Source organism: Synchiropus splendidus, chromosome 11, assembly GCF_027744825.2.
Source record: "Synchiropus splendidus isolate RoL2022-P1 chromosome 11, RoL_Sspl_1.0, whole genome shotgun sequence".
NCBI classification, from domain to species: Eukaryota; Metazoa; Chordata; class Actinopteri; order Syngnathiformes; family Callionymidae; genus Synchiropus; species Synchiropus splendidus.
The window spans coordinates 18,095,647-18,123,579 of NC_071344.1; the positions used below are offsets into that span (position 1 = coordinate 18,095,647).

At 49.3% G+C, this 27,933-nt stretch overlaps 4 protein-coding genes across 6 annotated transcripts; 3 read left to right on the plus strand and 1 right to left on the minus strand.

Moving 5' to 3' along the window:
* The first annotated feature begins 79 nt into the window (after positions 1-79).
* On the plus strand, positions 80-3,672 carry LOC128767429 (thiosulfate sulfurtransferase/rhodanese-like domain-containing protein 2). Of its 2 annotated transcripts, XM_053879488.1 has the most exons (10): positions 80-267; positions 426-700; positions 777-885; positions 952-1,071; positions 1,142-1,247; positions 1,583-1,698; positions 1,761-1,919; positions 1,979-2,117; positions 2,195-2,428; positions 3,538-3,672. In XM_053879488.1, the coding sequence occupies exons 1-9, from the start codon at positions 142-144 to the stop codon at positions 2,416-2,418; spliced, it is 1,374 nt and encodes a 457-aa protein (XP_053735463.1). In that variant the 5' UTR covers positions 80-141; the 3' UTR covers positions 2,419-2,428; positions 3,538-3,672. The 2 variants fall into 2 exon arrangements, with proteins under 2 accessions (XP_053735463.1, XP_053735462.1); XM_053879487.1 differs by lacking the exon at positions 3,538-3,672 and having other exon boundaries at positions 2,195-3,010.
* sec24b (SEC24 homolog B, COPII coat complex component) lies at positions 3,663-15,686 on the plus strand. The gene is made up of 24 exons (XM_053879485.1): positions 3,663-3,809; positions 4,254-4,826; positions 4,890-5,045; positions 7,008-7,166; positions 9,337-9,423; positions 9,623-9,786; positions 9,850-10,034; positions 10,149-10,251; positions 10,333-10,459; positions 10,614-10,723; positions 10,849-10,961; positions 11,038-11,156; positions 11,242-11,297; positions 11,410-11,616; positions 11,686-11,809; positions 12,386-12,544; positions 12,635-12,808; positions 12,869-12,979; positions 13,052-13,227; positions 13,289-13,426; positions 13,489-13,593; positions 13,659-13,751; positions 14,907-15,010; positions 15,229-15,686. Exons 1-24 carry the CDS (start codon positions 3,716-3,718, stop codon positions 15,341-15,343), a joined length of 3,552 nt encoding a protein of 1,183 aa, XP_053735460.1. The 5' UTR covers positions 3,663-3,715; the 3' UTR covers positions 15,344-15,686.
* A 756-nt stretch (positions 15,687-16,442) lies between these two features.
* LOC128767282 (uncharacterized) lies at positions 16,443-27,926 on the minus strand. 2 transcript variants are annotated; one of them, XM_053879221.1, is made up of 7 exons: positions 27,822-27,926; positions 27,726-27,756; positions 26,987-27,043; positions 24,355-24,496; positions 24,160-24,294; positions 23,839-23,972; positions 16,443-16,563 (listed from the first exon to the last, which is right to left on the minus strand). In XM_053879221.1, exons 1-6 carry the CDS (start codon positions 27,835-27,837, stop codon positions 23,847-23,849), a joined length of 507 nt encoding a protein of 168 aa, XP_053735196.1. In that variant the 5' UTR covers positions 27,838-27,926; the 3' UTR covers positions 16,443-16,563; positions 23,839-23,846. The 2 variants fall into 2 exon arrangements, with proteins under 2 accessions (XP_053735196.1, XP_053735195.1); XM_053879220.1 differs by lacking the exon at positions 16,443-16,563 and adding an exon at positions 17,301-17,535.
* On the plus strand, positions 17,382-21,262 carry hopx (HOP homeobox). Its single transcript, XM_053880084.1, has 2 exons — positions 17,382-17,728; positions 20,947-21,262. The coding sequence occupies exons 1-2, from the start codon at positions 17,582-17,584 to the stop codon at positions 21,022-21,024; spliced, it is 225 nt and encodes a 74-aa protein (XP_053736059.1). The 5' UTR covers positions 17,382-17,581; the 3' UTR covers positions 21,025-21,262.
* Positions 27,927-27,933: the final 7 nt, after the last annotated feature.

Consider the following 27,933-nt stretch of genomic DNA (forward strand, 5'->3'; position numbering starts at 1 on the left):
AAAATGACACGCTCCAGTCCGACAGGTGGCGCTAACGTACACTCAAACTAGACGGCTTCCTTTCTAATTCAAGCGAAGAAATCGCTCTCCGTACTGATGCATGCTGTGTAGCTTTTAAACATTTTCACTGTTCCGTTTGTTATGGATGAAGTTGTTAGTTCGGCGTTCCCGGAACTAGAGGTTGAAACTACACTATCCAGTGAGTTTAAACAGAATAAACAGCACGGTGCGTGTGAAAGGAAATACTACAGTTTCTGTCGGAGGAAGGTGAGTGTGTCATAACTTTGATTCATATTCTCATGTAGTACAGCGGTTTTGGGGATCATGGGTTCGTGTTAGCGGTCCATGTGGAGGTGAATATGAGGAGAGTACAAGTTTTGGCTTTGCTCCCCCGTAACTTTGTTTCTGAACTCGTTTCGCTCCAGTCATTTGCTCAGTTTGTGGCATCCAAAAGAGAAGACCTTCCGAGGGAGGAGGGCTCGTGCTGGTGCTGCTGTGGTCAAACCTTCAAGGAACACTCGGCCATTCACAAGCACGTCGCCAGAAGCCACCATAATGAAGTCCAGCAGCTCACACAGTCCACATATGAGAGTTTGGTGAGCCAGCTGGAGGAGAAACCTGAAGTGAAGTGCAATGAACCTGTGGACATCTCTTCATGGATACCAGACACCAGCAAAGTCCATGAAGAGCAGCTCAAAAAGTAAGAAAAAAAAGTCCTCCACCTGTGATCCGTGAGGTTTACTTTGTGTCTCACGAGGTATTGACTGTGCTGTCAGGGGTCCGGGCAGAGTTCTTCTGTATTACCACTACTGTCAGCTGGAAGACCCGCACCTCATCAGTGCCTGGCAGAAGGCTTTGTGTGAACGGCTCCACCTGACAGGAAAGGTGAGCTCATCTTGTGGATCCTTGATGTTTTAATGCGTCTTGACCTCCGCTGGAACTGTTCTTCAGATTCGCGTGGCAACGGAGGGGATCAACGGAACGGTGGGTGGAACTAACGCTGCAACGGACGTGTACATGGAGGCCATGTGTTCACATCCGCTGTTCAGGATGGAGCGGGAGGATTTTAAGGTCATTCTTTTTGCCTGTAATGCGCAACCACAAGCCGATCTTCAATGATGACGTGGTGTTTGTGTTGCAGATGAGTGACGGTGGCACAGAGTGTTTCACTGAGCTGAGAGTCGGCGTCCACAAAGAAATCGTCCCAATGGGAGTTGATCCAGAAGCCATCTCCTACCAACTAGCAGGTTGAGTCATGTGGTGTCATTGTTTTTGCATGAGTGGGAACAATAGCATCTGTCCTTGAACCAACCCCAACCTTGGGGTGCCTTGATTTTATCTCGCACTCATCCCCAAGAGTCACTGTAGCCATCTCATAGCCTTCATGTCAGCCCCGCTTATTCATGCTACAATCTCACCTGTCCTCAAGCCAACCGTGAGTGTTGTGCCATTCTGAGGCATCTTGGCCCAGTCTCCTCCTGACATCAGACAGGAGACCCCGACCAAGCATGTCTTTACCTCATACTCCTCACACCTGTTCACGATCATTCTAGTTGAACACGTTTCTCTCATGTAATGGCAGGAACTCACCTGGATCCTGAGGAGTTTCACAGAGAAGTGCAGGAGCTGTTGTCCAGAGCTGACTTGTGCAGCGACACGATTCTGTTGGACTGTCGCAACTTTTATGAAAGTAAAATTGTAAGTCTGTTTGTGTTCCTACGGTCTCAACTGACATGAAATGATCAACACAATGCTTCCAGGGACAGTTCACTCGCTGTCTAGCCCCCAACATCCGTAAATTCAGCTACTTCCCGGACTACGTGGATCAAAACCTGGAGCTGTTTCGGGACAAGAAAGTTCTTATGTACTGCACGGGAGGGATCCGCTGCGAGCGAGGCTCCGCCTACCTGCGCTCCAAGGTAGGTCTGTGTCAGACTTTGATGAGATGATGGTGAGCTTATGTTGCCGCCCGCCACAGGAAGTGTGTAAGGAAGTGTACCAATTGAAAGGGGGGATTCACAAGTACCTGGAACGTTACCCGGAAGGATTCTTTCGCGGGAAACTGTTTGTCTTTGATGAACGCTACGCCATCAGTTCGAATGATGATGTCATCTCAGGTGAGTGAATTTCAGTTTCTTTTACTCTCTAATATTTTGTGTTCAAGCGATTCAAAATAAAAAAATGTTGGGTGCAGACTGCAGGTACTGCGGGCAGCCCTGGGACCAGTACCAGCTATGTACCACCCAGTTCTGCTGCCAGCTGGTTCTGTCGTGTCCCTCTTGTCGACGTGACGGACAGACGGCCTGCTGCCCCACCTGCCTTGCTAAAGGACAGTCTCAGGCGGGCGGTGGTCCGCAGCAGAAGGAGGAGTGCGAGTGCACCGATGGGCGACCCAGAATCCCTCAGGATGTCAAGTAGCTCGGCAAAGGTGGCATTTTTAGTAGTGAATCATAAAACAGGTCTTAAAATTTCCCTGGTTTTGTCATGTAATTTTATTGTTCTATACACTCATCTCATCATTCATTCAGTCCCTTCATCGTAGTACAAAAAATGTACTTTTACCCTGCCATTAAATATAAAATATACACATACATATTACAGGATTTGGCTTGTAATGTTTGCTCAATAAGCGATCACTATAAAAGCACTGTATTCAGATGGTCACGCTGAGCTTGACTGTACGAGTTTAAGCTGTAAGTTGCAGTTTTGGTTCATGTCAATGTATTGAATCGATATGTTTCTTGGTCATTTTAAATCAAAATTACTAGTTACTGTTTTATGGTTAATTTGATGGTCTTGTTTTAGAAAATAAATATTAGAAAAAAAGATGCATCTTGTGGAAAGTTGTATGTAAAGCTTAATAGACAGTTTTGATGTATAACAATATTTTTCTTGGATAATAAAACAGGACGTGCAAAGGTCTGAAAAGTCTATGAAAACTATGCTATTGCACATTTGCAGACCAGGTCAGACAGAATGACATTAACAAAATGAAGAAACAGTGTGTGTAATAAAGGTGTTATATCTGCCCCTCTTTCTCTGGCTGTTTCCCAGTCAGGTGGTCCAATTCAAACTATTATAGTAAATCACAACACAAGTCACTGAAACATAGTTACAGTAACGGAATGAGCCTATAGTCGGTGTAATCAAGTTTGTGATTGTAATAATGTCGGTGTGAAAGAAAAGAGGAATAAACATGGAGAGATGTCTGACCAACACGCAGTACACCCATCTAACCGCAAGAGGGAGCACTGACACCACTCGTCCGGTGCTGCTGCCAGCGATGGGACATCCTCCTCCGCTGCATGATTGCGCTCATCTCTTCCAGAAGATCCGATTCTTTTTATTCTCCAACTGCCCTCGTTTTTGTTAATCTCCTCGTATATCCGGGACAACCATACAACACACACAGACAATACAGACGCGTCGTTAATGTAAGCGATGCAGTTATATCACCCCTCGTGCGAGGATCAGTTTCACTTTGGCTCGGTGTTTCTGAATCGGACCTAACCTGATTCTCGTTGCTGTCTCGTTTAGGGACGACTCCTCGGCGGCTTGACTGACCGCGGCTGAAGCAGCATCTCTGCCCGCAGACTTGGTCAGCCTGCCCGGTCTGCTCCGCCGGTTCGCATCACAGTGGGCTGGAACCTCTGCGGCGCTCATGTGTATCAACCTAGCTTGGTTTGCGTGGACCTGAGGACCGGAGAAGCGAGCGATGTCGGCGCCTGGCTACGGCAACATCAACAGCTCCGCCGGCTACAGCCAGAGCTCGACCCCGAACGGCGGCGCTGCGCCCCCGGTCCAGAACGGTGAGCAGGCCGGATAGCAGCACTAGCACTAGCATGCTAACTAGCTTTCGCGTCCCTTCTTCTTTTAAGTATATATGGAACAACCGTTGCCTTGGGATTTAATGCTGCTGTTAATATGCATATTATCTAGTTAATTCAGAGACCTTAAGGTTTCATGTATCTCACTAACTTGCGTTCTCTTGATGTAAAAGCTGCGTTAGCCGCTAACACAAGTAGTTGGATGGCACATCGAAAACAGGTTCATGAACTGTGAAACGGTTTCTCTCTCGGGTTGAACAGTGTTATTGTAACACGCTTGTTACAATAGAAAGGCCTGTGCGGTTGGTTTCGGGGTATCGCTGGTAATATACAAACCAACTTGCAGGTACTCCACTTGCATTGTGGTTTACTCAGCTACAACTTAAACCATAGTCACTGACTGAGGTAAATCATTCTCCTGTCCAGGTCCATCCTCACATCCAGCTGTCGGTTGCTATGGAGCCCCACCCCCACAACAGAACCACCCCAGCATCCCGGCCCACTCCACACCTGCTCCCCACAAAGCCCCCTGCACGAACACTGGCCACCCTGCTAACTACTATCAGAACAAGCCTCAGCAGCATGTAGCCCCCGGCCCCTCCTGCTACGCTCCTCCTCACTTCTACCCCTCAGGTGCACCACCTTCAAACACCCAGTACCAACAACAGCAGCAGCCACCACATCAGCCTTACGCCACTGCAGGTTCCTACTATGGACATTATCAGGCCCCTCCACAGCAGCAGCAGCAGCCCAGTTTGGTGCCAGCCCCTTCAAATGGTTCTGGGGTGAAGCTGTACCCCATCGTTTCCTATCCCTCCGCACATGGGAGTAGCCAGTACGGTACTCTGAGTTCATCCCAGGCCACCTCGACCCATGGGGTGATGCAGACACATGTGAATGCCCCTCTCCATCACTACAGCTCCCCCCCGCAGAGCTCCACCGCCCCGGTGCCTCCTGGGTACCACACAGCTCCCGCAGTCAACGGCCAAGGAGGCGCAGGTATCTAACATGAAGTGATGTGTGTTTGGTTTGTCGCTCTGACATGTGCTTCTCCCGCTACAGCCCAGAACCACTACAGCCAGCAGGCTTCATACAACTATGGTTCCTACAGTGGAGCCCCACACAGCAGCAGCAGTGGCAGTGCTGTTGTCGACGGAAACCGGCCTCCTTCAGGGACTTCTTCCACTTCGGTACATTCCTCACCAGGCCACCACCAAGGTAATGAAGCAGCAGAACTGTGGCAGCTTCTGTCTGCAGCGTTGTTTTGGCCCAAACGTTGAGATTGATTCGTGTGGTGTGTGATCACCTTGTATGGCTGGGAAATAGAGGTTTAAATTCCTATTCCGACAAATACTGGCTGCATGGAGTTAACCAACCATATCTGTAAGCAACAATAGTTTGACAAAGAAAGTATACTCAAGGTATTGTTTCACGACCCATTGAATTTAATGACATTCAAAACCTGGATTTGAGGTGAAGAGTTAGCCTGTACCTGCCGGCACAAAGTGTTTATGATTATCTAACAGCACAGTTTGATGTGTTCTGTGGAGTGTTGAAGGCTGTTGCAGCATCATCACATAGTTTGACTCTATTTATGTTGTCATTTCTGATGCTGCTGCAGGTGGCGACAGAGATTTATCACAAGTGTTGTGTAGCTAGTTGCACAAACAGGGTCTTGCTGCCTCTAGTCTTTCCATTTCTGGAACCAGCTTCAAGTCATTCATCTTGACTACCATGCTTTTTATTCGCTGTGTTGTGTTGTGTGATGAGCTTTCGTCTGCCCGAATGGGTGGACTTGGTGAGTGGACACTGAGCTGAAGGTTCTCAGGTGAGGCCTGTCCACTGCGTCCCCTCTGCGTCGCACATACTTACTCTGCCTCACTAACAACTAAAAAGACTATCTGCGACTGTAGATACTATAGGGATCAGTGGCGGAATTTTAGAATGTTTGTGCCTCCGAATGTAAAACACCTCAAAAGCTTGTCACTTCTGAGTTAGTCTGGTTGCAACCAACCCTGACAGCTCTGCAATACACCCATCTACTTTGAGGTTATTCTTCTCCTTGAGCAGGTAAAAATCCAGTCATGGTAGAACTGATGTTCCAGATAGCTAGATAGATATGTCACAGTTAGCAGTTAGTATCACCTGCACCACCCCCACTGTGATGAAGTGAAAACCCACATCTGCAGACATGTGGAACTGAATGTTCTGTTTTCACTTGTAAAACGGGTTCCATGGTTCAGATCTTTGTCACCATGTGAACAGCAGGAATAGTCACAGCTGCTCTTCAGAGCATCTTATCTTGTTCACCTACTTTCACAGCTGCAGCTCCACAAGCATCTGCTCACTCGCCCGTTTTATTAAAGATCATTCCATGTTGCAATGATGAAACTTGTCTACACAAACCTTTTTTGTGTGGTTGAGTACAGTTAGCCAACACACGCCCCTGTTGGGGGGGTTTCTCACTTCATTTTACAAGAAGTGTTTATTTTCAATTGGAATTATGTTGTTATATTTCTCTGCTGATGCAGTGTGTTTTGTTAGATGTTTAGTTTTAGAGTTGCTGTGAGTGTATGGGCAGTGACAGGAAGACAAATGCTGTATACATCTTTTTGAAGGAGTGTTGGATGGCATTGCCTGTGAACGTAAACACTGTTGTGGAGGTGAAGAGGGAGTCGGACAGAATGGTGAGCTTGAAGCTGGAGGTGTAAGGGGTCAGGATGAACGTGGTAGGAGAGAGTAGAGGTAGGAGCAGATGGTCAGCAGTCATGGAGGTAAAGAGGGAGGGGGAGTCAAGGAGTGGAATTCTGAGGGACACATGGTGGTAGATTGGGAGGTGGTGAGTGAAGAAGATTTTACTTCTATAGATTTGCTCATGTGACAGAATCTCCTTTGTGCTCCCAGGAAAATGTTCAGACGAGTTGTGCCTTCAAAACTAAACTCATTCTATTTGTACAAAAACAAGTTTATTGTATAATTGTTAATTAATATGTATTTTTCATTCATTTTGGTTTTTTTTAAGTGAAGAAATGAATGTATGTGATTACTGATGAAGTTTCTATTCTAATGAGCTGGACCTTCGTCATGTTCTCTTGATTTCTTCGGTCGTGGTGTTTCTTCACACCGATCTGGACCTGTCTGTCACCTGGAGTTCACCGTTGTCTCCCCTCCCCTCACCAGGCGTGCCATATGGATACACTGCTAATAGCGCCACTAGCTCCGCCCCCGCCAGCGCCTCCGGCCCACCTCGAACCCGCACGTCATCCAGCTCAGAGGAGGATGAGGAGGACGATGATGATGAGGAGGAGGATGATGATGATGATGATGATGAGGAAGCAGGTCTGCTTTGGCTTTTACCTCCCCCCATCCACCTCTACCTCCATCCTCTCTTTTCATCTCTGTCCATTCCTCCTGAACGATCCCTCTCCATTCTCCCATTGCCTTCCTCCAGCACTTCCTTGGCTACTGTGTGTGATCGCACCTGTGTGTGTCCATGAGGAGCAGCGCTGCTGATGCTGTTGTCAGAGCGTGACAGCTAGTCTGAAGACACCAGCAAAGTCTAAGTAGCTGCACAGGAAAAGTTAGAAAACAATGTTTGTATAATCTCTTCTGAGGTTCCTGTTCTGAGTCCTGACCCTCCTTTGGATGGTGATCTCCGTTCGTAGCTTTCAGGAGACCTGAGCCCTCAGCTCTCTCATTTGCACCTGTAAATTCCCAAATAAATGATGTGGTTGTGAGCCAGTGATGGGATGGGATGTTTATACTTGAGATGTAAGCAGACTAACAACGGACCGTAACATGCTCCACTGATTAAAGTGAAACAAAACAGTCCTTACATGACATTCTCTCCATAATCTGGTTTTGCATGAGGCTGTATTATGTAACACAGTAATTTAACAGATACATGTTTCCTGGTAAGATCCCTCTGCTGGCCTGCCGCCCCTCTGTCAGAGGAGAGGTTTGGGTTTATCTTTGGGAAATGAATCGTAGCCAAGGAGTGTAATATGTTGGTACAGTTAGCGGCCTCCAGCATGTCCCTCATGCTGCCCCTGAATGTTGTTGTCATCCCTCCATCCCTCCATCCATCCACCCACCCATCCCTCCATCCCTCCATCCATCCACCCACCCACCCATCCATCCACCCACCCATCCGCCCGCCCATCCATCCACCCATCCACCCATCCGCCCAATCCCATTAGCCAGGGGCTATTAGAGTGATGTGATACAATTAAATGTGAAGCTAATGTGGCTGAAAATCTGTGATTAACTTCCAACTTGTGCCCTGAGCACAATCAGTTACAATGAGCTAACCTTTCCCAAAAATTTGCTGGGCTTTTCCTGTGTTTGTTGAACAAACTTAGTGTGAGATTTGTGTTGCTCAGTCAGTAGACTGAGCTGATGTTCAACCGTAAGAGCCAGGGTAACCTTTGAACTCTGAAAATAAGTACCAGCATGTTGACCCACAAACTGCTGCCTCAGTCCATGGTCTGTCACCTTCCTGTTTTCTCTGTGACGAATGGAGGCCCTTCCTCAACATCTTGTGCTCAAGTTCTGTCACACATAACCAGCCAGGGGGAAAACTGTGTGTCTGTGTGGAGGAGGAAGTTCTCTCAGTCCCGGCGTCCTCCTCAGCGGCAGATAATCCGCCGTCAGTTTGTCTGCTTTCGTCGGAGATAATTGGATCCTATCCTGACCAATGAGCTTTCTGCCAGCCTTCTGCCGTGCCGCGGTTTTGAGCTGGTCTCTCAGCGGATTAATGGCTTCATTCAAATATTCTACGTGTAATCTTTCTCCTCCTCCCAAAAATCCATTCACCATGAACAGGAGGAGATTCCAATCCGCCTCTAATGGACCCAGAACCTTGTTTAGGAAGAGGCTTTTCACAGAACTGCAATACTGTAATGAAGTGAAGGAGAGAGAAGACTGTGGGAGGAGCAGGTGCTCTCCCCTAATGTGAACAGCTCATAAGCTGGAACTGTTCTCCTGCTGCAGGAACACATGTAGACATGGCGCCACCTTGCGACCTATCTAGGCTAAACGACCTCGAGTGTCCAAACTGTTGCTCCATTATAGTTGAAGAAACACACCAAGACACTATGTGTGACACTGAATCAATCTCGGCACCTGAACAACTTCCTCTTTCTGTGAGATCTCCTCTCCTCTTTTTTTGAAACTCTTTGTGTCAAAGCTTTCAAGATCTTTCTCCATCCATGCTTCGATTATCTTTGCCTGCCTGTGACCCAGTTGCAGTTTCGCTGCAGATGCTGGTTGGTTGTGACCACTGCAGGCTGGTGACGCATCACAAGTGTGATTCAGGGTTCTCGCCAGTGCTTAGGCAGCATTATTTTGACCCCCTACGCCCCACGTTTTCAGCCCTTTTAGACTCGCTGTGTCAGTGCCCCCCATCATCTGTCACCAGGACTCTTAAGGGATATTGTGAAAGATGTCTTGGCTAACCATTGAGCCTGTAGCCATCTGTACCATTGTGGTCTCCTTGTGTGTTTGTCAGGCGGCGACACATCCTCCTCCTCAACCACCGGCAGCGCCTCACCGGTGCCCAACAGCTACGATTCCTTGGAGGGAGGCAGTTACCCTGGTAAGTCCAGCTTCTAATCAGAGGTGGGGATTATTCTCTCTGCTGTGCCTCTCTGCGGAGGAATCTATCTTACATTAAAAGCAGTTATTCTTCTCTTAGCTTATTTTGGATCTCTGATGTGATGCCCAAATGGCAGAGCTCTTGTGTTTGACTTCCTAAAAACCTGTGACGCTGTGAAACCTTCTACTCTCCTCCACAGACTCCATGCCTCCCTCCACAGATGCGAACCACCAGGCGCCGCCCTATGGTAACTATGGTTACCCCAGCATGCAGCCTGGATATCAGCAGGGACCCCCCACTCACACAAACCCACCCCCCGCTCATGACCCCTACGTGCAGCCAAGCTACCAGCACTACTCCCAGGTGTGAGCTCAGACTCCCAGACTGCCGTCATGCTGATGCTAACCTTCTCCTGTCCATGTCCAGGGATTCCCGAACTTCTCCCAGCTCTCTGCGGCTCTCGGGGGGCTGAGCGGGGTCCCTGAGCTTGAGATGGAGGCTCTCAGGCCTGTCAACCTGCTGCAGGAGCGTAACCTGCTGCCCCCTCGACCCCTGGAAGCCCCCGAACCCAACCTCAGCTCTGAGCTGAGGAAGGTCAACTGTAATCCACAGTATGTGTTTCCTTCTGGAGGTCTCCATCAGCAACATGGTGGTGCTTCCATCCGGAACAAAGACAGTCTTCCAGGCTGAGGAGAATTTTCATCATTTTCCTCATCTGTGTTCAGAACTTTCAGGTGCACCCTCACCAGCATTCCACAAACTCAGGCTCTGCTCAACAAGGCCCGACTCCCCCTTGGCCTGCTGCTGCACCCCTTCAGGGACCTGCAGGTGAGGAGACGTTTGGCTCTCTAACTCCACATCCGTGCCCTCTCCGCCCCTAACTTCCTGTCCGCCTCGGTGTCTCTACAGCAGCTGCCGGTCATCACGTCCAACACCATTGTGCGCTGCCGCTCCTGTCGCACCTACATCAACCCGTTTGTGACCTTCCTGGACCAACGCAGGTGGAAGTGTAACCTCTGTTACCGGGTCAACGACGGTATGTCCTGGGAGTTTGTTAAAGCCGTGGTTCACACCTTGAGATGTAAAGTTGAGAACAGCAGCCGTTCCGTTGGTCTGAATCTGTCCTCAATGATGCAGACTCTTCGAGGCAGTCCAGACCCTGCGGGTCACTTCTTGTCTTTCTCTCACAGTACCGGACGAGTTCATGTACAACCCAGTGACCAGGTCTTATGGAGAACCGCACAAGAGACCAGAAGTTCAGAATGCCACAGTGGAGTTCATCGCCTCCTCTGACTACATGGTGAGCTGCATCTACCTGTGTCCTGTTGTTCCTCTAGAATTAAGTTCCAACCTTTTTCCTCGTCATCTTGCCCACTAGAGGGCAGTAAGTAGTAAGTAGTCATTTTCCTCCACTTGTGCTCGCAGCTCCGCCCCCCTCAGCCGGCGGTCTACCTGTTTGTTCTTGACGTGTCGCACAATGCCGTGGAGGCTGGCTACCTGAGGTACTTCTGCGAGTCTCTGATGGAGAACCTGGACAGGTGAGCTCTGCTTTCATTCCGTTCCCACTGTTCACGCTTTGTGCTGTGGAGCGTTGACTGTGATCATGTTCTTCAGGCTTCCCGGAGACTCACGCATGAAGGTGGGGTTCCTCACTTTCGACAGCACCATCCACTTCTACAACCTCCAGGAGGGCTTGTCGCAGCCGCAGATGCTGGTGGTGTCAGACATAGATGGTCAGTCGACCTAGCCAGCAACTTTCCTGTAGCAAACTGTGAGTGTCAGTGGCTTTAACATCTCATCTCATCTGTTCTGTTGCAGATGTTTTTATTCCATCTCACGACAGCTTGATGGTGAACCTGAAGGAGAGCAAAGAGGTGAATTCTTCTCAGTTGCTTCACTGCCATCATCTTCGATCAGCTCCCTTCACCCTCCTCGGTTGACCTTCTTCGCTCATGCGTCCTTCTCCACTGTCACACCGGGTTCCAGCTGGTGACGGACCTCCTCAAGTCCCTCCCGGGCATGTTCAGCCAGAGCAGGGAGACCCACAGTGCCCTGGGTCCCGCGCTGCAAGCCGCCTTCAAGCTCATGTCGCCCACCGGGGGGCGCATCTCTGTGTTCCAGACACAGCTGCCCAGCGTGGGCGCCGGCCTGCTGCAGTCCAGGGAGGATCCCAGCCAGCGCTCCAGCACCAAGGTGGCTGACCTGCGACCTTCTGGGTCCCAGAAAGTGGATCTGTTTTGACTGGTGTTCTGCTTCCTCTAGGGAGTACAGCACCTTGGCCCAGCCACGGACTTCTACAAGAAATTTGCACTGGACTGTTCGGGTCAACAGATCGGGGTGGATTTATTCCTGCTCAGCTCCCAGTACTCGGACCTGGCTTCACTCGGTGAGGGTTTCTGCTCTTGTCCACTTCTGTTTCTTGTTTTAAAACAATGTGTGAAGAGCCATCAGTGCAAACAAACCTTTTAGTATGTATTTAAATTATATCAAAACTATAATTAGCTAAGAATTGAATCAACCCTCCGTGGCCCTGACGTGTGGCGCTGTTTGATATGACCTTTATCTCATCTTTTTCAGTGCAGTTCAATTTCACTTTTGAGTCTGTGCATACAAATCTAAGCGTTTCCGGGAACTGTTTTTACGATACATGTGTCCGAGGTGTCATGTCTCCTTTTGTCCAGTAGGAGGCAGCACCTGCACACTTGCTGAATTTATATGCTTTTACAGTGTTATGTCAAATGGAAACAATTACGGAACACAGGAAAGAATGGTGTTGTTAAGAGCCCTGAGTTTGATGCTCTTGTTAGTTGGGATTTATGTTCATTGTGGAAACCCAAAACATCTGTCTACGGTGAAACTGCGACTGTTGTTCTCCCGGGCCTGAAAACAGTCAGGGCTGCAGTGACTCCATGATCAGCTGCATTAAAAGACCAACATCTGGTCTCACTGTCTCCTCCCTCAGCTTGTATCTCCAAGTACTCAGCCGGCAGCATCTTTTACTACCCTGCGTTCCATCACATCCACAACCTCACGCAGTTGGAGAAGTTCCAGAAGGACCTGGAGCGCTACCTCACCAGGAAGATCGGCTTCGAGGCGGTCATGAGAATACGATGCACCAAAGGTGAGGAGCGCTGTCGGAGCTCATGAGCGTTCAGTACTGCAGCAGGCTTCATCTGGCTGGCAGTGGTTAGTAACCTGTGTCTTGCCGCAGGGTTGTCCATCCACACGTTCCACGGCAACTTCTTCGTGCGCTCCACTGACCTGCTGTCCCTGGCCAATGTGAATCCAGACTCGGCCTTCGCCGTTCAGATGTCCATCGAAGACACGCTGGCCGACTCGTCGCTGGCCTGTTTCCAGGCTGCTCTGCTCTACACTTCCAGTAAAGGTGAGTCAGTGATGGACCGTGTCACGGCCGAGACCTTGACCCTCTCTTCTGTCCGTGCAGGAAAAAGGCGGATCAGAGTTCACACCATGTGCTTACCAGTGGTCAGCCAGCTGAGTGACGTGTACGCCGGCGCTGACGTGCAAGCCATCACGTGTCTGCTGGCCAACATGGGTGAGACACCACGCCGCCTGACCAGGTACCCTCCTCTTCTCAGTCCTCATCCTTGGTCTGTTCCACCTCCAGCGATCGACCGCTCCGTGGGCTCCAGCCTGCCGGACGCCCGCGACGCTCTGGAGAATGCAGTGGTGGACCTGGTGAGCGCCTACAAGAGCAGCGTGTCCAGCTTCCAGTACTCCGGCCTGGTGCTGCCCTCCACCATGCGCCTGTTCCCGCTCTACATCCACGCCCTGCTGCGACAGGTCAGACGGCTCTCGGGAGACTCGCGCTGACCAAGTCTGACCCCTGACATCTCGCCCACAGAAAGCGCTGCGGACAGGAAGCAGCACGCGGCTGGACGAGCGCGTCTTCGCCATGTGCGAGTTCAAGACGCAGCCGCTGCAGCAGCTGATGAGGATGGTTCACCCGGACCTCTACCGTCTGGACAGCATGTCCGACCAGGTCGGTCAGTCCTCCTCGCCAAGTCACCGGCATCTTAGTGACGCTGCGCCTCTGGTCTGCAGGGGGCGCTCCATCTGAACGACGCGCTGGTTCCTCAACCTCAGCTGCTGCACCTGTCCGCCGAGAGGCTGAGCCGAGACGGAGCCTTTCTCCTGGACGCTGGAAACGTAAGCAGCCGATGCCCAGTGGCAGCAGAGGTTTGTCAGTGACCTTTGTCTGCACTTCTTTTCAGGCCTTCTACTTGTGGGTCGGTAAATGCTGCAACGAGATGTTCATCAGGGACGTCCTGGGGTTCCCCAACCACGCCTCCATACCCCCCAGCATGGTGAGTGTTAGGGGATGAGCAGCTTAACCCTCTGAGGTCAGGTGTGTGTACCGTCCCACGTCACCCTTCTCTCATCTTAAAATGCTTTATCTCTTTCAGTGTAGCGTAGTTTCTTATGATATTTCGTACAACAACACAATGGACCCACAATCACACAACAAACATCAAGTCTGAGACACTAGAGCCAGTCTCTGACTGAGGATAACATGTGGAAACTTCAGATTGCCAGCGTAAAGTGTTGTTTCCAAGAACATCTCTTTACAAAACACTTGGTTCCAGGGTGTCATGTCTCCTGTGATCCACTTGGAGGCAGCACCTGCACACCCTTGGCCCACTCTCAGCTTCTGGCGGTCATGAGCCTGGCACACGCTGATGATGTCATCATGAAGAGGACTGACTCGGAACTGTCATGTCCTTCTGTTCTTCAGAGACTCGGGATCTCTTGTTGTGCACCCCCCTCTACTGAAGTGTCTCCTCTTCCTATAGAGAGATCTGTGGTCCTCCTCACACTCGGTGAGACCCCGGGGCTCGGACGCCTCCTCACCTAAAACTGATGCTGCCAGACACTGTTTACTCCTGAGAGCCCTTGTTTCTTCCTGCACCAAACATGATGAGCTTTGTGCAGAAGACCAACATATGTTGGGGAAACCTCCACGAGTGCCACCCCAAGCTGGGCCCACAGAACCAGCCTCTCTCTCTGTGTAACCATGGTCAGTTTTGGATGCTCAGTTGGTTTGTGTCCACGTTTTGCTCAGAGCAAAGTGATGTTGACTGCTGTTTTCAAACTGATCCTTGGAAACATCAAGGCTGTCACAGTCGGTGGCAAGGAAAACAGCAACAGCTCTGTCCGGAGGGAAGTGTGACGGCTGTGTGACTGTGTGTGTGCGCGTGCGGTGGGCGAGAACAGATCTGCTGCCGTGGCCACCTAGAAGCGTCGGCCCGGCGGACAACAACAACAACAACAGCAGCAGCAGCAGCAGTCAGCCCTTTGTGTTGTCCACACTTTTCTAGAAGTGGAGTCGACCTACACCACCGCATTCCTCACCACAGGCATTTTTCTTTGCAGCACATTGTTGTGGTGGAACGGTGCAGGAACTGTTTTCCTCCCTGCAACACACACACACGGCAGTGTAACCCTGTCTGTGTGAATTGCAGAGTCACATTCCAGAGCTGGAGACGCCGCTGTCCGAGCGGGTGAGAGCCTTCGTGGACTGGCTGCAGGACAACCGCGCCTTCAGCTGCTCCGTTCACGTCATCAAGTAAGCCCCGCCCACTCTCTCTCACTGGAGCCTCTTTACCTGCTGCGGTCGGACCGTGACACGCCCACTGATGATGTCACGGCTGTGGATCAACGGCCGGTCTGGGGGCTGCATGTGGCCGTGATCTGATCCTGCTGGGTCCGCGGCTTCTGTCGCACACTTCTTTCGTGTTGGTCATGTGACGGGCGGCCGTGATGACCCACCTCTCGTCCTTGCAGGGACGATGGTGCCACCAAAGCCACCTTCTTCCAGTTGCTGGCGGAGGACCGCTGCGAGTCGTCGCCGTCGTACCAGGAGTTCCTGCAGCATGTGCAGCAGCAGGTGTCCAAGTAGTTCCAGGAGCCTGAGGAGCTTCAGCTGCTGACCAGGTGGGTCCACTACTGGGCCGGGCCAGCGAAAGATCCGTGACCAACTGCGCTGCTCCTTCACTGGTGAGCGCCCAGCTGCTCGCTCCGTTTCACCTGCGCAGAGGAGCCATTGTACTGAAGCAACAATCATCTTCATCATCTTCATCACCTGCCTGAACTGAGGATGGAGACGTTTTTATTCCTCCAGCCGCCGACTGGAGCGTGACTTTGTAACTACTGACAGATGAAGAGTCTTTTATGTGCGATAATTTATGAGCTTGTTAAATAAAAGAAAATATCATGAGGCTGCTTAGTGTCTCACGCTTCCTCAGGTGTGTGTCCACCTGCTTTTACCTCACTTGTGGGAACCGATTCTAGCACAAACTCCTCTTTGCGAGGACCTTACTGGACCATTTGGTCCGACCTCACAAATCCAAGCCTCGATTTGAGGATGACGATGTGAAAATAACTGGGTTCCAGTTTGGTTTGGTCACAAGTCGGACTGTTTCTCATGTTGAGGGTCACGTGCTGCTGCTTCAGAAGAAGCTGTGAAGTGCTGCGCAGCTAATGGAGTGCAGTAAACTCTGGTTCCCACATGTTGCATGGTGGCGCGTCACGGACCTCGCTGTGCTGTTTGTTACTTTTCACTCCCAGTTTTCTCTTCACTGCCCCCACACACACACTCCCCTCGTTTTCCTCTCACTCCAGACGCTCTTTCACATTTATAACCATGAAGTCACAGTTTCCTCACACACACCTACACACACACTCACATTCAATTACACAAACCTCTCCTTTCACACCACTGAAGTTCTCATGACTAAAACAGTGTGTGCTCGGTCACACTCAGGCGTGTGTGTGTGTCCATGTCAACAACTGTGTGTGACTAGGTGTGTGTGGGCCTGCAGTTGTTTGTTGTTTGTCTCATGTGTGGGTCCACATACTGCCATCTTCATGTTTGTGTGGAGCCAGGTGTGTGTGTGGACGGCAGGCTCTGGTCTCCGTCAGGATCTTCTCAAGTCTGCTGGACCCTCCAGAGCGAGGCGAGCGGGTGGTCTTCATCTCCTCCTCCTCCTCCTCTTCCTCTTCATCTGAGACACACTTGTGTTTCTCTTCACACCACGGCGAGGTCTCCAGGCCTCTCCGTGTCCGCTCCTCCTCCGCGGTCAGGAGGAGCCAGTCGGACTGGTGCAGGTCATCAGGAGTCTGTGGGAGACTTGATTTACTCAAGAGCCATTTTTGTCTTCATCCTGTCGGCGAACAATGGAGGACTGTTGCTGCGGAAACGCTGACCGTCAGAGGGGCCGCGGCCGGGTGGAGGAAGGAGAGGCGCGGGCCAGATAAGGAGCCACTCGGGCTCCTGAGAGTCACAACATGGAGTTGTTTCAAAGTCCAGGTCCAGGGCCAAAAATGGACCTGGACCTGGTCCATTTTTGGCCCTGGACGAAGTCCCACAACTGAGTCACATCTACACATTGCACACTGATGACCCTGGACAGAAGGTCATGATCCAGGCCTTATCAGACGGACCTCGGCAGGTGCTGAGTCAGGCCACCGCCTGAGCCCAGAGCACGTGGAGGTGTGGTTCAGGTGTGGACTGAGGTTTCCCCACTCCAGAGTTACGCAACCCCCAAGGTGACAAACAAGCGTGATGTTTGCTCAGCTTGGTCCTGGAGCAGGTCTGGTGTCAGCAGGGAGTTTGTTTGGACCAGCATTCCTCCTCTGATGAGCCCAGAACCTGAAACACATGAGGCGACCGACGCTGAGGCCCGTTTTCCCCCAAGACCCCATGTCTTTTTTGATCATTTTAGAATCACATTTTATTTTATTATTTTTTCAATTGTCAAATTTAGATAAAAACAAAACATGTATCAGGAAAAAATAAATGAAACTTTGGCGTATTTTTTTTATTAAATCGATAAATCAAACACGTCACACTGCGCCTCCCAGTGGCGCCGGTGGTGGCTGCAGTGGCTGAACTCTCCTCCAGATGTGGGAGGTTCTGCCCGTGGGACGAGCCTCTTCTCTGCTGACAGTAGTAAACACACACACACACCCCCTCTCGTTCACACACACACTCCCGCTACTGTCAGCGCGGCTCTCTCCGCTCCAGTCCTCGCGCCCCCGGCAGACAGCGCTGCTCCGCGGCTCGCAGCTCGCGCCAAACTCCGCCGTCGCCTGGAAGAACCCGAGGAGCAAAAGTTGGGACGCTGACTGAGGGACCATGAGCTCCAAGGCGATGGAGAGCATGAATCTGTCCGAGTACCAGACCAAAGTGCTGGAGGAGAATTTCAAGTTGAGCAAACACCCGGATGACACCGATGTGATGCTGATCGCGGCCGAGTCCGGACTCTCCGAGGCGGACACGCAGGTCGGTGCCGCCGCTCCCGCCGCCAGCGCGTTCGTCTTCCGGTCAACATCCGTATCGCGATTTTTAGCGCCACTCTGATTCCAAAAAATGTTATTCAAGTCATTCGTATTAGTTAATAATAAGTATTTGATCTTGATCTTTGTTTTTTACTAAAAAGAACTTGCAGTGCAAAACCAATTTGGCTCAAACTTTATGTAAAAAAAAAAAATGTTCGCTGACTAGCATGTGATGCTAATATTTACACTGCGATGCTAATGGCAGAATTAGCATTGTCGAACAAGAGAAATGGGTGTTTGCTCTGATGTTCCTCGGCCAGAGTGGGAATTCTTTAATGCGGAACATTCTTGCGAAACACCCCCACATGATGATGCTGACCAGAGATTCTTCCTCCAAGTCTCAGACTCATGTCCTCATGCTCATCAGACCAGGTTAGCTAGATAGCAGCAGTGTGCTAATGGTTAGGTCGGAATTGAGGAGCAATTTCCGAATTAACGTCAAGTGTGAAACTGAGCGCACTAAAATATTTACGCCATGTCGTCGAAACGTTTATCACCAACTTTTAGAAGAAGTCTTTCCATTGTTTTGCCTTGACAACGTGTGGCGTTTCAACAAAGATGCAACAAAGTTTGGGCGAGTTTGTTAGCCGTTATCGTTAAGCTGGCGGTTTTGACTGCGATGAAATAGAAGCGACACCAGAATCTGACGTGTGATTTTTATTCACGTTTCTATTTTGATTAAAAAAAAAACCTACACCAAAACCTGTAGCCGCAGCTAACTGAAGCTAGCCTCAGTCGTTTTGGCATGTGATATCTATGTGCTCGGTTTGTCACTGGCTGTGTACGTGGTTCCACATATGTTCGCATCTAATCCCTCGCTAGCCTCCTGTCAAATCTTATTGAGTAGGAAATCCACCCATTTACGGTATTTTGCAATACAAGTTTGAGATTTCAAGTTTGACTCATTAAAAAACTTGTCATGTCATCAAACATGTCATCTGACGCAGACTATAGATGTGATCAAGGCTAGCTTCAGTAGAAGTCCAACAAACACATTTCTCATGCGTCTGCTCATGAGAAATGAACAGAAGTGCCACATTACGAACTTCTCAAAACAAAAAGTGGGGCGGCTACAAACTCAAATGATAACTTCGGATTTTGACTTATACAGCGTTAAGATTACGAATACGATCAGAAAATAAGGCCCCAAAAATGATGCCATGTCGTGGCTTGGTACTGACCACTGCAGAGCAGCTGTTGGGAATCCCAGTGCGACAGGTGGTCATAATAGTATGACTGATTCCTCCACACCTGAGCGGGACAGGCGCTCGCGTGACGTCAACAGTGGAACAAGGATTTGCGTGCGACCACATCGTTTTGTTTCCTTTGTTTACCAACGTGACAAGAGTCCGCTCCGGAGCGGGATACGTCCAGTGCCGGTCTTTCATCAAAGCTTCATTTCCTCTCCCAAACAAAGATCTTAGTGGAGGAGGCGTCACTCCCTCCGCCCGACTCACGCCAACAATATTGACTCAGGCGGCGCAGAATTTTCCACGTCAGTTACGTAAACTTCCACAGAGATTACACAGGAAGCGTTTTGTTGGGCGGGATTATTCATATGGCTGCTCGGTCGGCACGACGTTCGGGGCGTCGCTGCAGCTGTTGCCATGGCGACGTCGCGGTACCTTTGAAGGTTGTCAACATCAGGTTCAGCTGCTGAGCAAGTTTAGCTCGTGTCTTCTGACTAGTTTAACCCGCGAAGAACCATTGGTCTGGAGGGAAAGCTTTTACAATAAATATGTTATAAAAAGAATCCATGTGGTTTGATTTTCTTTTAATATTATTTACTTATTAGTTTCCACCTAGTTGTGTATGTGCAAACTATTAATGCATTTTGTTTTTCTTGTAGATTAGAAGTAAAAATATTGATTTAAAAAAAATCTCAATCTATATATTTTGAATGAATTATTTTCCTAAAATCCTCAATTTTGTGTTGCCTTTCCAACATTTTTTCAATTGCCAAAATGAAACAGTATCAGAAACATATAAATTAAAATGACAATAATAATAAAAATTAAAAACAATAAAAACAAATAAAACAGACCAAACTTACAGTGCATTTTAGCTTCTTATGCTATTTTTTTTTGTAAATGCAAATAAATCAAACTTTATCGTATCATTTCTACGGTCACTTTAACGCTTTAATGACTGAGAGAAGCCGGTTTCCTCGACCGTCCTGACGTGTGTTGGACTCGAGACTCGACATCTGTTTTCAGTCCGAGTGCAGGACGTCGGCCCAGGAACTGGTCGTGCAAGTTTTTCTCCCCGCGCCAGAATCCTTCTGTACGCTGTAATGCGGTGATGTCACAGGTTTTTCTGGTTTCCATGACGACCAGTGTCAAAACAGTGACGGTGCGGGGCGAGTTTCCCGAGGCCAGAACTCTGGGTCGGACCTGGGACACGGTCCATCAGAACCCAGGCCCAAAGTCTGAGGGTTTAGCTGCAGTGAGGAAATCAGCCATCGCCAAACTACCAGAACCAGCAGGTCCAGTTGAACCTGCTGCAGTGTGACGAGCAGAAACTCCACACAAAAACATTATGACCACCTGTCGTTTTCACTCTGGTGAGCTAACTTCAATAGAACAGAGTTTGAGGAAGCCTCAAGAACAGAGAAGATACCTGATTAAAAAAATAACAAAGTAATTTTGAAATAAAACAAATCACACTCAATTAAAAAAAAATGAGGGAAAACATTTTAAAATATGAGAAAAATAAAATAAGAAATAAGAAGAGAAAAGAAGAAAAACAGATTTAAAAATAAAATCTAGATATCAGAATCAGAAGATAATAACTATAACATACAAAAATCTCTACTTAAATTTTCAGAATATCAACTATTGAAAAAAAATCTATTCTCTCTCTCGCTCTCTCTCTCTCTCTCTCTCTCTCTCTCTCTCTCTCTCTCTCTATATATATATATATATATATATATATATATATATATATATATATATATATATATATATATATATATACAGTGCATAGTGGAGACAAGCTGGAAACTGAACCGTGGTCAGTTTTCAGTGGCGAACAAAGCCGTCGTCACTCGATCTTGTTTACGCCTCGTCTTCCCAGGAGGTTCTGGTGTCGACCCGCTCGCTCTCCTGTTCCTGTCTCGCCCGTCCCGCCGGCCTGTCTCACCCTCTATGTCTCCCCCCGCAGAAGTGGTTCACGCTCCGGACAGCGGAGTGGCGGAAGGCCGAAGGTCTTCCTGCGGAGCAAGGATCCGTGCTGGACTGAGACTCCCCAACCTGGTCACCCCCCGACCCCCATCCCCCTCTCATATCACTAAAGTTATTATGACGTCTGTAATGTGAAGCTGTTTGTTTGTCCGCATATCACCTTGTTTACACCAATAAAGTGAAGTGAAGTGAGTCTGCTTCGGTCTGTCGCCAGCTTCTGAGAGGTGTCAGGCCCCTCGGTGATGTCACTCATGACTGACCTTGAGGAGGCACATCACATGACTTGCCCTTCAGAGATCAGATTACATAAATAGTTCTCTAAACCTATACATATCAAATGATGGGACTTTATCGGGAAGGGTGAGTGTAGCTACGGTGTGACGTGAGGAAAGAGCTGAGCCAGACGGTAATGCTCTCCACTGAGCGCTGGGTTCCTCCTCTCACCTATGGTCTCCAGCTCTGGAGTGACCTGGAGAACAAGAGTCTGTCTGGACTCTCTGAGAGAGAGAAGCTCAGTCATCCAGGGGAGACTCAGAGGAGGACCTCTGCTGCTCCATGAGAGGACAGCTGGCAGGATGTCTCCAGTGAGGAGGCAGACCCAGGTGAAGTCTCCCAGTTGAGGAGGTCTCTGGGAAGATAGACCTCTTTACTTTGGCTGCTGCCACCTTGACCTGACCTCAGTCCAGAGGAGGTGGATATTCTGAGGTTCACCTCAGCTGTCCGCTCACTGTGGTGGACTCGTAGCCACAACCACGTCCTGCCGCTGCAGCTTCACAACTTCTGGTTCTCCATGAAGCAACACAACTGTTGTTCACAACCACTGAGTGTGACGTGACATCGTGGCTGTGCTCTCCACAACGTGTCCCCAGCAGCTCTCACCTTCAGACCAACACTCCACCCGGGAGCTCAGAAGCGAGGCAGGCGTCTGAATGGAGGACGACTGAAGGCCGAGGGAGTTCACACCAGGAGGAGGGACAATGTAAATATTCATTTATAAAAAAAGCCACTGTCTGGAACAGCTTGAACACTTGGAAAAAAACTAGAAATAATAATATATCAATAAATTATATATATATAATATTGAAAATATTGCGGAATTAAATACATAATGTGCAAATTTCAGTGAACAGAAATGAACAAAAACTTTACAGTTTCTTATTTTACTTAGGTGAATTTTTTTTTGACCCAATGAAGATAAACATTTAAAATTTAAAAACGGAACCTTGACCTTTTGTGGCCCAAAAACATTCTGCAAGACCAAAGCTCATTCTTGAGTTTGGGGTCAAAGGTCAGAAATGTGTGTTCTCTGGCTGACAAGTGTGTGCGCTGCATTTGAATGAAGTCTGGTTTTGTGTGTTGCCATGACGACCGTGGGAGGCAGCTGAGGCTCCGTCCTCAGTCCATTTTGGTCATGTGACTGTACAGGCCTCGCTGGAGACTTCCACCCGTCCGACAACATCGTAGTGAGGAGTTACATAATGAGCCAGACTCTGGACAGACGTGAGGCGGACCTCCGGCCCGGTTCTGTTGCTGACTCTGGTTTGGTCCCAGCAGGGGATGCCAGGTGACCTCACCCCCGGAGCTCCGCCCATATTTAGGAGCACACACACACACACGCTCATATCAGGTCAGACTCTTCACTGTGAGAAGCTCGTGAGAGACGTGTGAGGGAACATGTGAGTCAGCAGACACAAACACACAAACACAGCGTGCGATCAGGTTCCGGTCCCCACCATGTAATAAAAACAAGCACGCACACTCTTGTCATCACCTCCGCTTCAACCACTGTGTTTCGGAGGTAATGACTCAGTTCTGACCCTCCGCACCTGAACACAGCGGCCTGACTCCACCTCAGGGTTTCTACAGACGACTGAAGGTCACGTGCAGATGTTGGGAGGACAGTGTGGCGCGGGGTAGATGGACCCGTGGCTTCAGCAACTCGCAGCTCCAGAAGGTTCTGGAGCTCCAGCCTGCCCTGTTTAGCCAGGCTGGAGACACACGACCTCCAGACTGAACCTGGGAGTCTCAGACAGAGGAACTCCCTCCTCTGGTGAGTCCAATATGAAGCTCGCATGGTTGGTTCTGGCAGTGTTGGGATCAGGATCCCGGTTGGGTGTAGGACCAAGAAAACCTGTTTTCATGACAAACAGAACTGAGAGCTGCTGCCAGGAAACGCTCACAAAGATCCTTTCAGAAGGTCGGCGCCGCAGCCTGACTGGCGTTATGAACCAGGGTGTAAAGATTGAGCAGGAACCGTCGGCCGGAACATTATGACCACCTGTGTGTTAAATTAACTAGTGAGTCATTACGCAATTGATCTCCACAGTTACCAATCCAATTGAGTGCTAAGACAAATCCAAAGACTGGATTGACTCTGACTCGTATCTCACAGATAGTAAGTGTGACTCGAGGATTTGAGTCATCGTAAAGGAACACCAAAAACTGAAAAACACAGAAACTCGTTGAGAGTAGAGTCACCCATCAGGAGACTGAAGACTCAGTCTCATTGTCGATTCATGCAGAACTAGGATGTCATGCGGACACGGCGCCATCTTGGTCTGAGAATGACGCAGAACAACTTTCACCACGACTTCATCATGTGACCTGAAGACCTCGACGTCAATGGAGACACGTATGACTCACAGAACTGATAAGAATAGAATAAGTCGAGTACAACTTGACTACTGAGCAGGGAGTCGCTCAGACAGCCGACTGCGTTTAACTGGCGGACGACTCCTCGAGGAGTGACGCGATAGATCAAACTGAAGCGATGGAAGCGATCTCTTCTTGCATGTCGCTCAACAGGAGCAACAGTGTGTGTGCTGAGTGCCCGCAGAGATCTGGGTTCATCGCAGAAAAAATGGCGACTCACCTGCTGGTTCAAGAACGGTTCCGCCGGGTCCACTCTGGTTCTCGCGGAGGGAGGTAGTCTTTGCTCAGAGGCTTGGGCGCTGCCAGGACTCTCAGACGAGGACTAGCCGTTGCTCGCTTCGCTGAGTTAGAAACCTGTGGGCCACACGTTCGCTGTCAGACTGGAGGGTCCGCCGGGTCGAACTTCACGGTTCTGCAGAGCAGCTGGTGTGTGGAGCACGTGTCAGACAGAGCAACAGCTCTGGAGAGTCAGAACATCTGCAGCTGAACGTCAGAGAGAGTCCCACTCCGCAGTGGTCAGTAGCCAACCAACAGTTCTTACTCTCCAGACGGGTTCCTCGGGCCGACCCAGGTTGCGGCAGATGTCGCTCTGCTTCAGCCGGGGCAGTGCGAGGCAGAGGACTCGCTGAGATGCGGTGGCAGTTTTCGACGCTGCAGACACAAAAGACTGCGAACTCTGAAACAAACAAAGACTTGACGTTCCCAAACTCCACAGCAGTCCCAGTGGGGTTCCGACCTGTCTGTTGCCAACGAAGTCCGGGTGGTTCCGCTTGGGTCTGGAGAGCTGCAGCACGCGCGGGGACACCGGGGCGGTGGCAGTTCTGGGGTCCACGTGCCAGATGGGACAGTTGGGTTCACAGCTGGACGAGTGGGGAGACCTGAGCGACGACACAAGTCCTCAGGTCAGAAACAAGGAGACAAGTGCTGAACCAGAGTCGACCCAGTCCGACAGAACCACAACTTCTCTTGTGTTATGAAACACAACTCCCTCATACACAGAGTGCTATATTTCCATCTGCTCTTTCTGAAATATAAACACATAAGTCATGTAACCAATTATTTTAATAGAACAGCTGAATTCACTGTATTTTAATGTAGCATCCTTTCAACTGAATTAATTTAATTCTTCAGGAATTATTTTTATTTTCTTTTGCATTTATTTATATTTTCTTGGAACAAGAAAAAAAAAATGTTGGTTTAATGCACCGAAATTGAGTCAAATACTTCCCATATAATAGTTTTAATTTTTGTCAATATTTCATACATTTTCTCTTTTTCATTTTTGAAAGTTTTATTTTTTTTTTTAAGTTTGTAATCCATTGCTACTTCAGGTGAAATTGTTATAAATTGAGTTAACTTTTTCCTGTTGTACTAAACTGAATACTTTAATAGAAATACATTACTGATTTTCAGATATTTCTAGTTTTCTTTAATATATATATGTATTTGGATCCAACAGTGAAAGTGCTTCATAGAAGTGTATTGCAGAAGTCTATGCAGAATAACAGGGTTTTATTTGTGTATTTCGGGCCTTGAAAGCTTCACTTCACTGCAGTAAAATCCTTGAAGAGACGAGTGAGGTGAAGCCCGACTGCTGCAGCGTCTCCACAGTCCTGGCTCTTACCTCGCCTCCTTGGAGCTTCTGGTTCTGGGTGTTGACAAGCGAACAATGAGTTGATGTTGAGACGCAGCAGAGGAAGGATGCCGGCTCTTCCTGAAGGACCTCTCCCCCTCCTCCTCCTCCTCCTCCTCCCCCCCCCTGCAGGGAGCCATTGGCACGTTCGTCAGAAGTGTGTGAGAAGAATGTTTGCAGGTGGACGTGAGCAACAAGTGAGTGAGAAGTTTGGAGCAGATGAACTCAGGAGCCGCATCTGAACTTTTGTTTTTCTTTCAAACCATCTCCATCTCTCTGCTTTTCTCGATCACTAATGGATTTTTTCTCTTTCTCCTGCTCTTCTTTCTCAACACATTTTTCCCCAAATATTTCAGCAGACGATCCTCATCATACAATTGAAATTGTCACGCTGGTTTCTTTGCCCCTCGTAAACAAAATTCCAGGCCCCTTTCCTCAGTCCATTCAGTCAAAATATCAGAATCAAATTTATTGTCATGGTCAGCGGGGATCCCACCAACTATGAAAGTGCTGTCAATAAAATAAAATAAAATAAAATAAAATAGGGTTGAGTGTGTCATAGTACAAATAAGTCGTTTTTTGTCATCTTTTTGCAGTAAACAGCTTTTGAACTGTTCATTCTCCCACCTTGCTTCTCTGACAATGTTCTGTTTATTTTCCTGACAGTGTTAGTTTGGACTGAGAGATTTGAATGCTACTGAGCCGTTTCTTTCACCGTCCCTGCTGAAGTGAGAGAGTCAGTACTGTATGGCTCGGGCTTCTCACTTCCTTGCAGCTCTTCCACCATGTGATCCAGACACAGACAGAACCGCACGGCGCTCATTGATCCTGACGTCCATCACATCTGCAGTCGAAGCACCTGGCAGCCGTCCTGAACTCCACTCTCTTCCCCTCCCATTAACAGACTCTCTGACTCAGCATCGCACTCCTCAGCGTTTTGATCGGGCGTGTCAGAGATGGCGCTCTCACCTGCAGCCGGCCTCCCTCACGAGGCGTTCCACTCGGTGGCGAGCCAGCTGCCGGATCCTGGCGCTGGGAAGGGCTTGGAGCGCGGCGGCAGACACGGGCCAGATGGGCTCGCTGACGGACAGAAGAGGTTTGGCTGAACTGTTCACCCTCCACATCTGGGTTTGATCATGCGAGAGTCGGAGGAAGGAAACGGGAGCGCAGAGGATTTGAGGGGTTTCATCCGGGAGCTTATGATGAGGGACGAGAGGAGAGGAGTCCGGGCCCCGGAGCAGAGGAGGCTGGAGGAGAGGGCAGCGAGGTCTGGGCCTCTCACCTTCAGCTGCTGCCTCTGCAACCCGAGGGGAGGGAGGCGGGCGGACATTCATTCATTTATTCAGTCCTGAAGCTGCAGAGCTCCTCATGACTGACGCTGTGTATGTGTGTGTATACCCGGTTTCGATATACTTGTGGGGACCATTTCCTGGGGACACACCTCCTTGTGGGGGCCTTTTTTGAGGATGAAACGTCAAAATAACTGGGTCATTATAACTGGGTTTCAGTTTGGTTCAGAGTCTTGGTTCAGGTTACCTATGTGTTTTGGAGGGTTTGGTTTAGAGGGAGAATGGCAAAGAGTGGTCCCCACAAGGGTAGGGATGGCGACCTGAGTGTGTGTGAGTGCTGCTGCAGCAGATAAAACTGCAGTGAAGAAACCCCTCGGAACGCACAGCTGATCCCGGCTCCTGAAGTCCAGCACTTGGACTCGGACTAGTGAAGGAAAGCAACTCACCGGGGAGTCGTGGCCCAAACTGCCTTTGAGGTTTTGTGCCTAGCCAGCTCCTGGATCCTGCCGCGGGGAAACACACTGTTACCTTCTAAAACCACAGAATTAAAAAGGAAACTCATGAAATGTCGTCCAGCCGGGTGTTTTCGTTCCCTCCTGGGCCTGGCTTCTTTTGTCGGTGCCGCTCATCAAGTCGCTCGGCTCGAGACGCGGAGGAGTGTCTGAGGTTTGAGTTTCTGTTTCTTTAAAGAATTTATTATTTCGAACTGACATTTTCATGCGAAACAGAAGGCTCTTCAGATGTCAATGTCATTGTTTTGTTTTGACACACTCTAATCTACTAGAAACATGCATCTCTCTCCTCACGCCTGTTATTTACTTGACACGTGCCCGCGAGTTGAGACTGAGACGTGACTGCCGTGTCCTGCACATGACGTCATGCCCAGAGACGAAGTTGTAGAAAGCAAATCTTAATATTTCGCTTCCCAACAATGGCAACAATAGTAATGCACGGTGACTTAGATTAAGTAACTTGTTACTGAAAAAGGTAGTGATATAAGAGTAGTCGAGGAGCAGCTCTCCTGCTGGACATAGGAAATGATCTGGGCCTTTAGTTCGACGCCATTGATGAAAGCTGATGAAGCGTTGTAACAGGAAGAGTCAGGCTGGTGACAACACAGAAGCCCACCCAGAACACAGACAGAACACACGCCAGGTCAACAGTGCGACCTCAAGAACCCCTCACCTCTTTGACGGTCCAAATCTGGCCCCGACTCCTGCAACGACAGAAACTTCAACTCAAGATCCGAACACTGACCAACACAGACGGGTCTGCACTCACCCTGACTCCGCCACATCTCAGCTGACCGTATCACCCGCACACACCGACACCTGGAATCCTCCTGCTGCCAAGGAGCCCTCCAAGGAGGCCCGAAACTCTAGTCCAAGTCGGA

Bases quoted from the DNA above. Each gene is read 5' to 3' on its own strand.
- LOC128767429 (XM_053879488.1), top strand. From the start codon at position 142: ATGGATGAAGTTGTTAGTTCGGCGTTCCCGGAACTAGAGGTTGAAACT. The intron at 268-425 runs GTGAGTGTGTCA...GTTTCGCTCCAG, and splicing joins ACAGTTTCTGTCGGAGGAAG to TCATTTGCTCAGTTTGTGGC. The intron at 1,920-1,978 runs GTAGGTCTGTGT...CGCCCGCCACAG, and splicing joins CCGCCTACCTGCGCTCCAAG to GAAGTGTGTAAGGAAGTGTA.
- sec24b (XM_053879485.1), top strand. From the start codon at position 3,716: ATGTCGGCGCCTGGCTACGGCAACATCAACAGCTCCGCCGGCTACAGC. The intron at 11,810-12,385 runs GTGAGGGTTTCT...CTCCTCCCTCAG, and splicing joins CTCGGACCTGGCTTCACTCG to CTTGTATCTCCAAGTACTCA. The intron at 13,594-13,658 runs GTAAGCAGCCGA...ACTTCTTTTCAG, and splicing joins TTCTCCTGGACGCTGGAAAC to GCCTTCTACTTGTGGGTCGG.
- hopx (XM_053880084.1), top strand. From the start codon at position 17,582: ATGAGCTCCAAGGCGATGGAGAGCATGAATCTGTCCGAGTACCAGACC. The intron at 17,729-20,946 runs GTCGGTGCCGCC...CTCCCCCCGCAG, and splicing joins TCTCCGAGGCGGACACGCAG to AAGTGGTTCACGCTCCGGAC.
- LOC128767282 (XM_053879221.1), bottom strand. The intron at 24,295-24,354 runs GTCGGAACCCCA...TGTTTGTTTCAG, and splicing joins ACTTCGTTGGCAACAGACAG to AGTTCGCAGTCTTTTGTGTC. The intron at 23,973-24,159 runs GTAAGAACTGTT...TGTGGCCCACAG, and splicing joins CCGAGGAACCCGTCTGGAGA to GTTTCTAACTCAGCGAAGCG.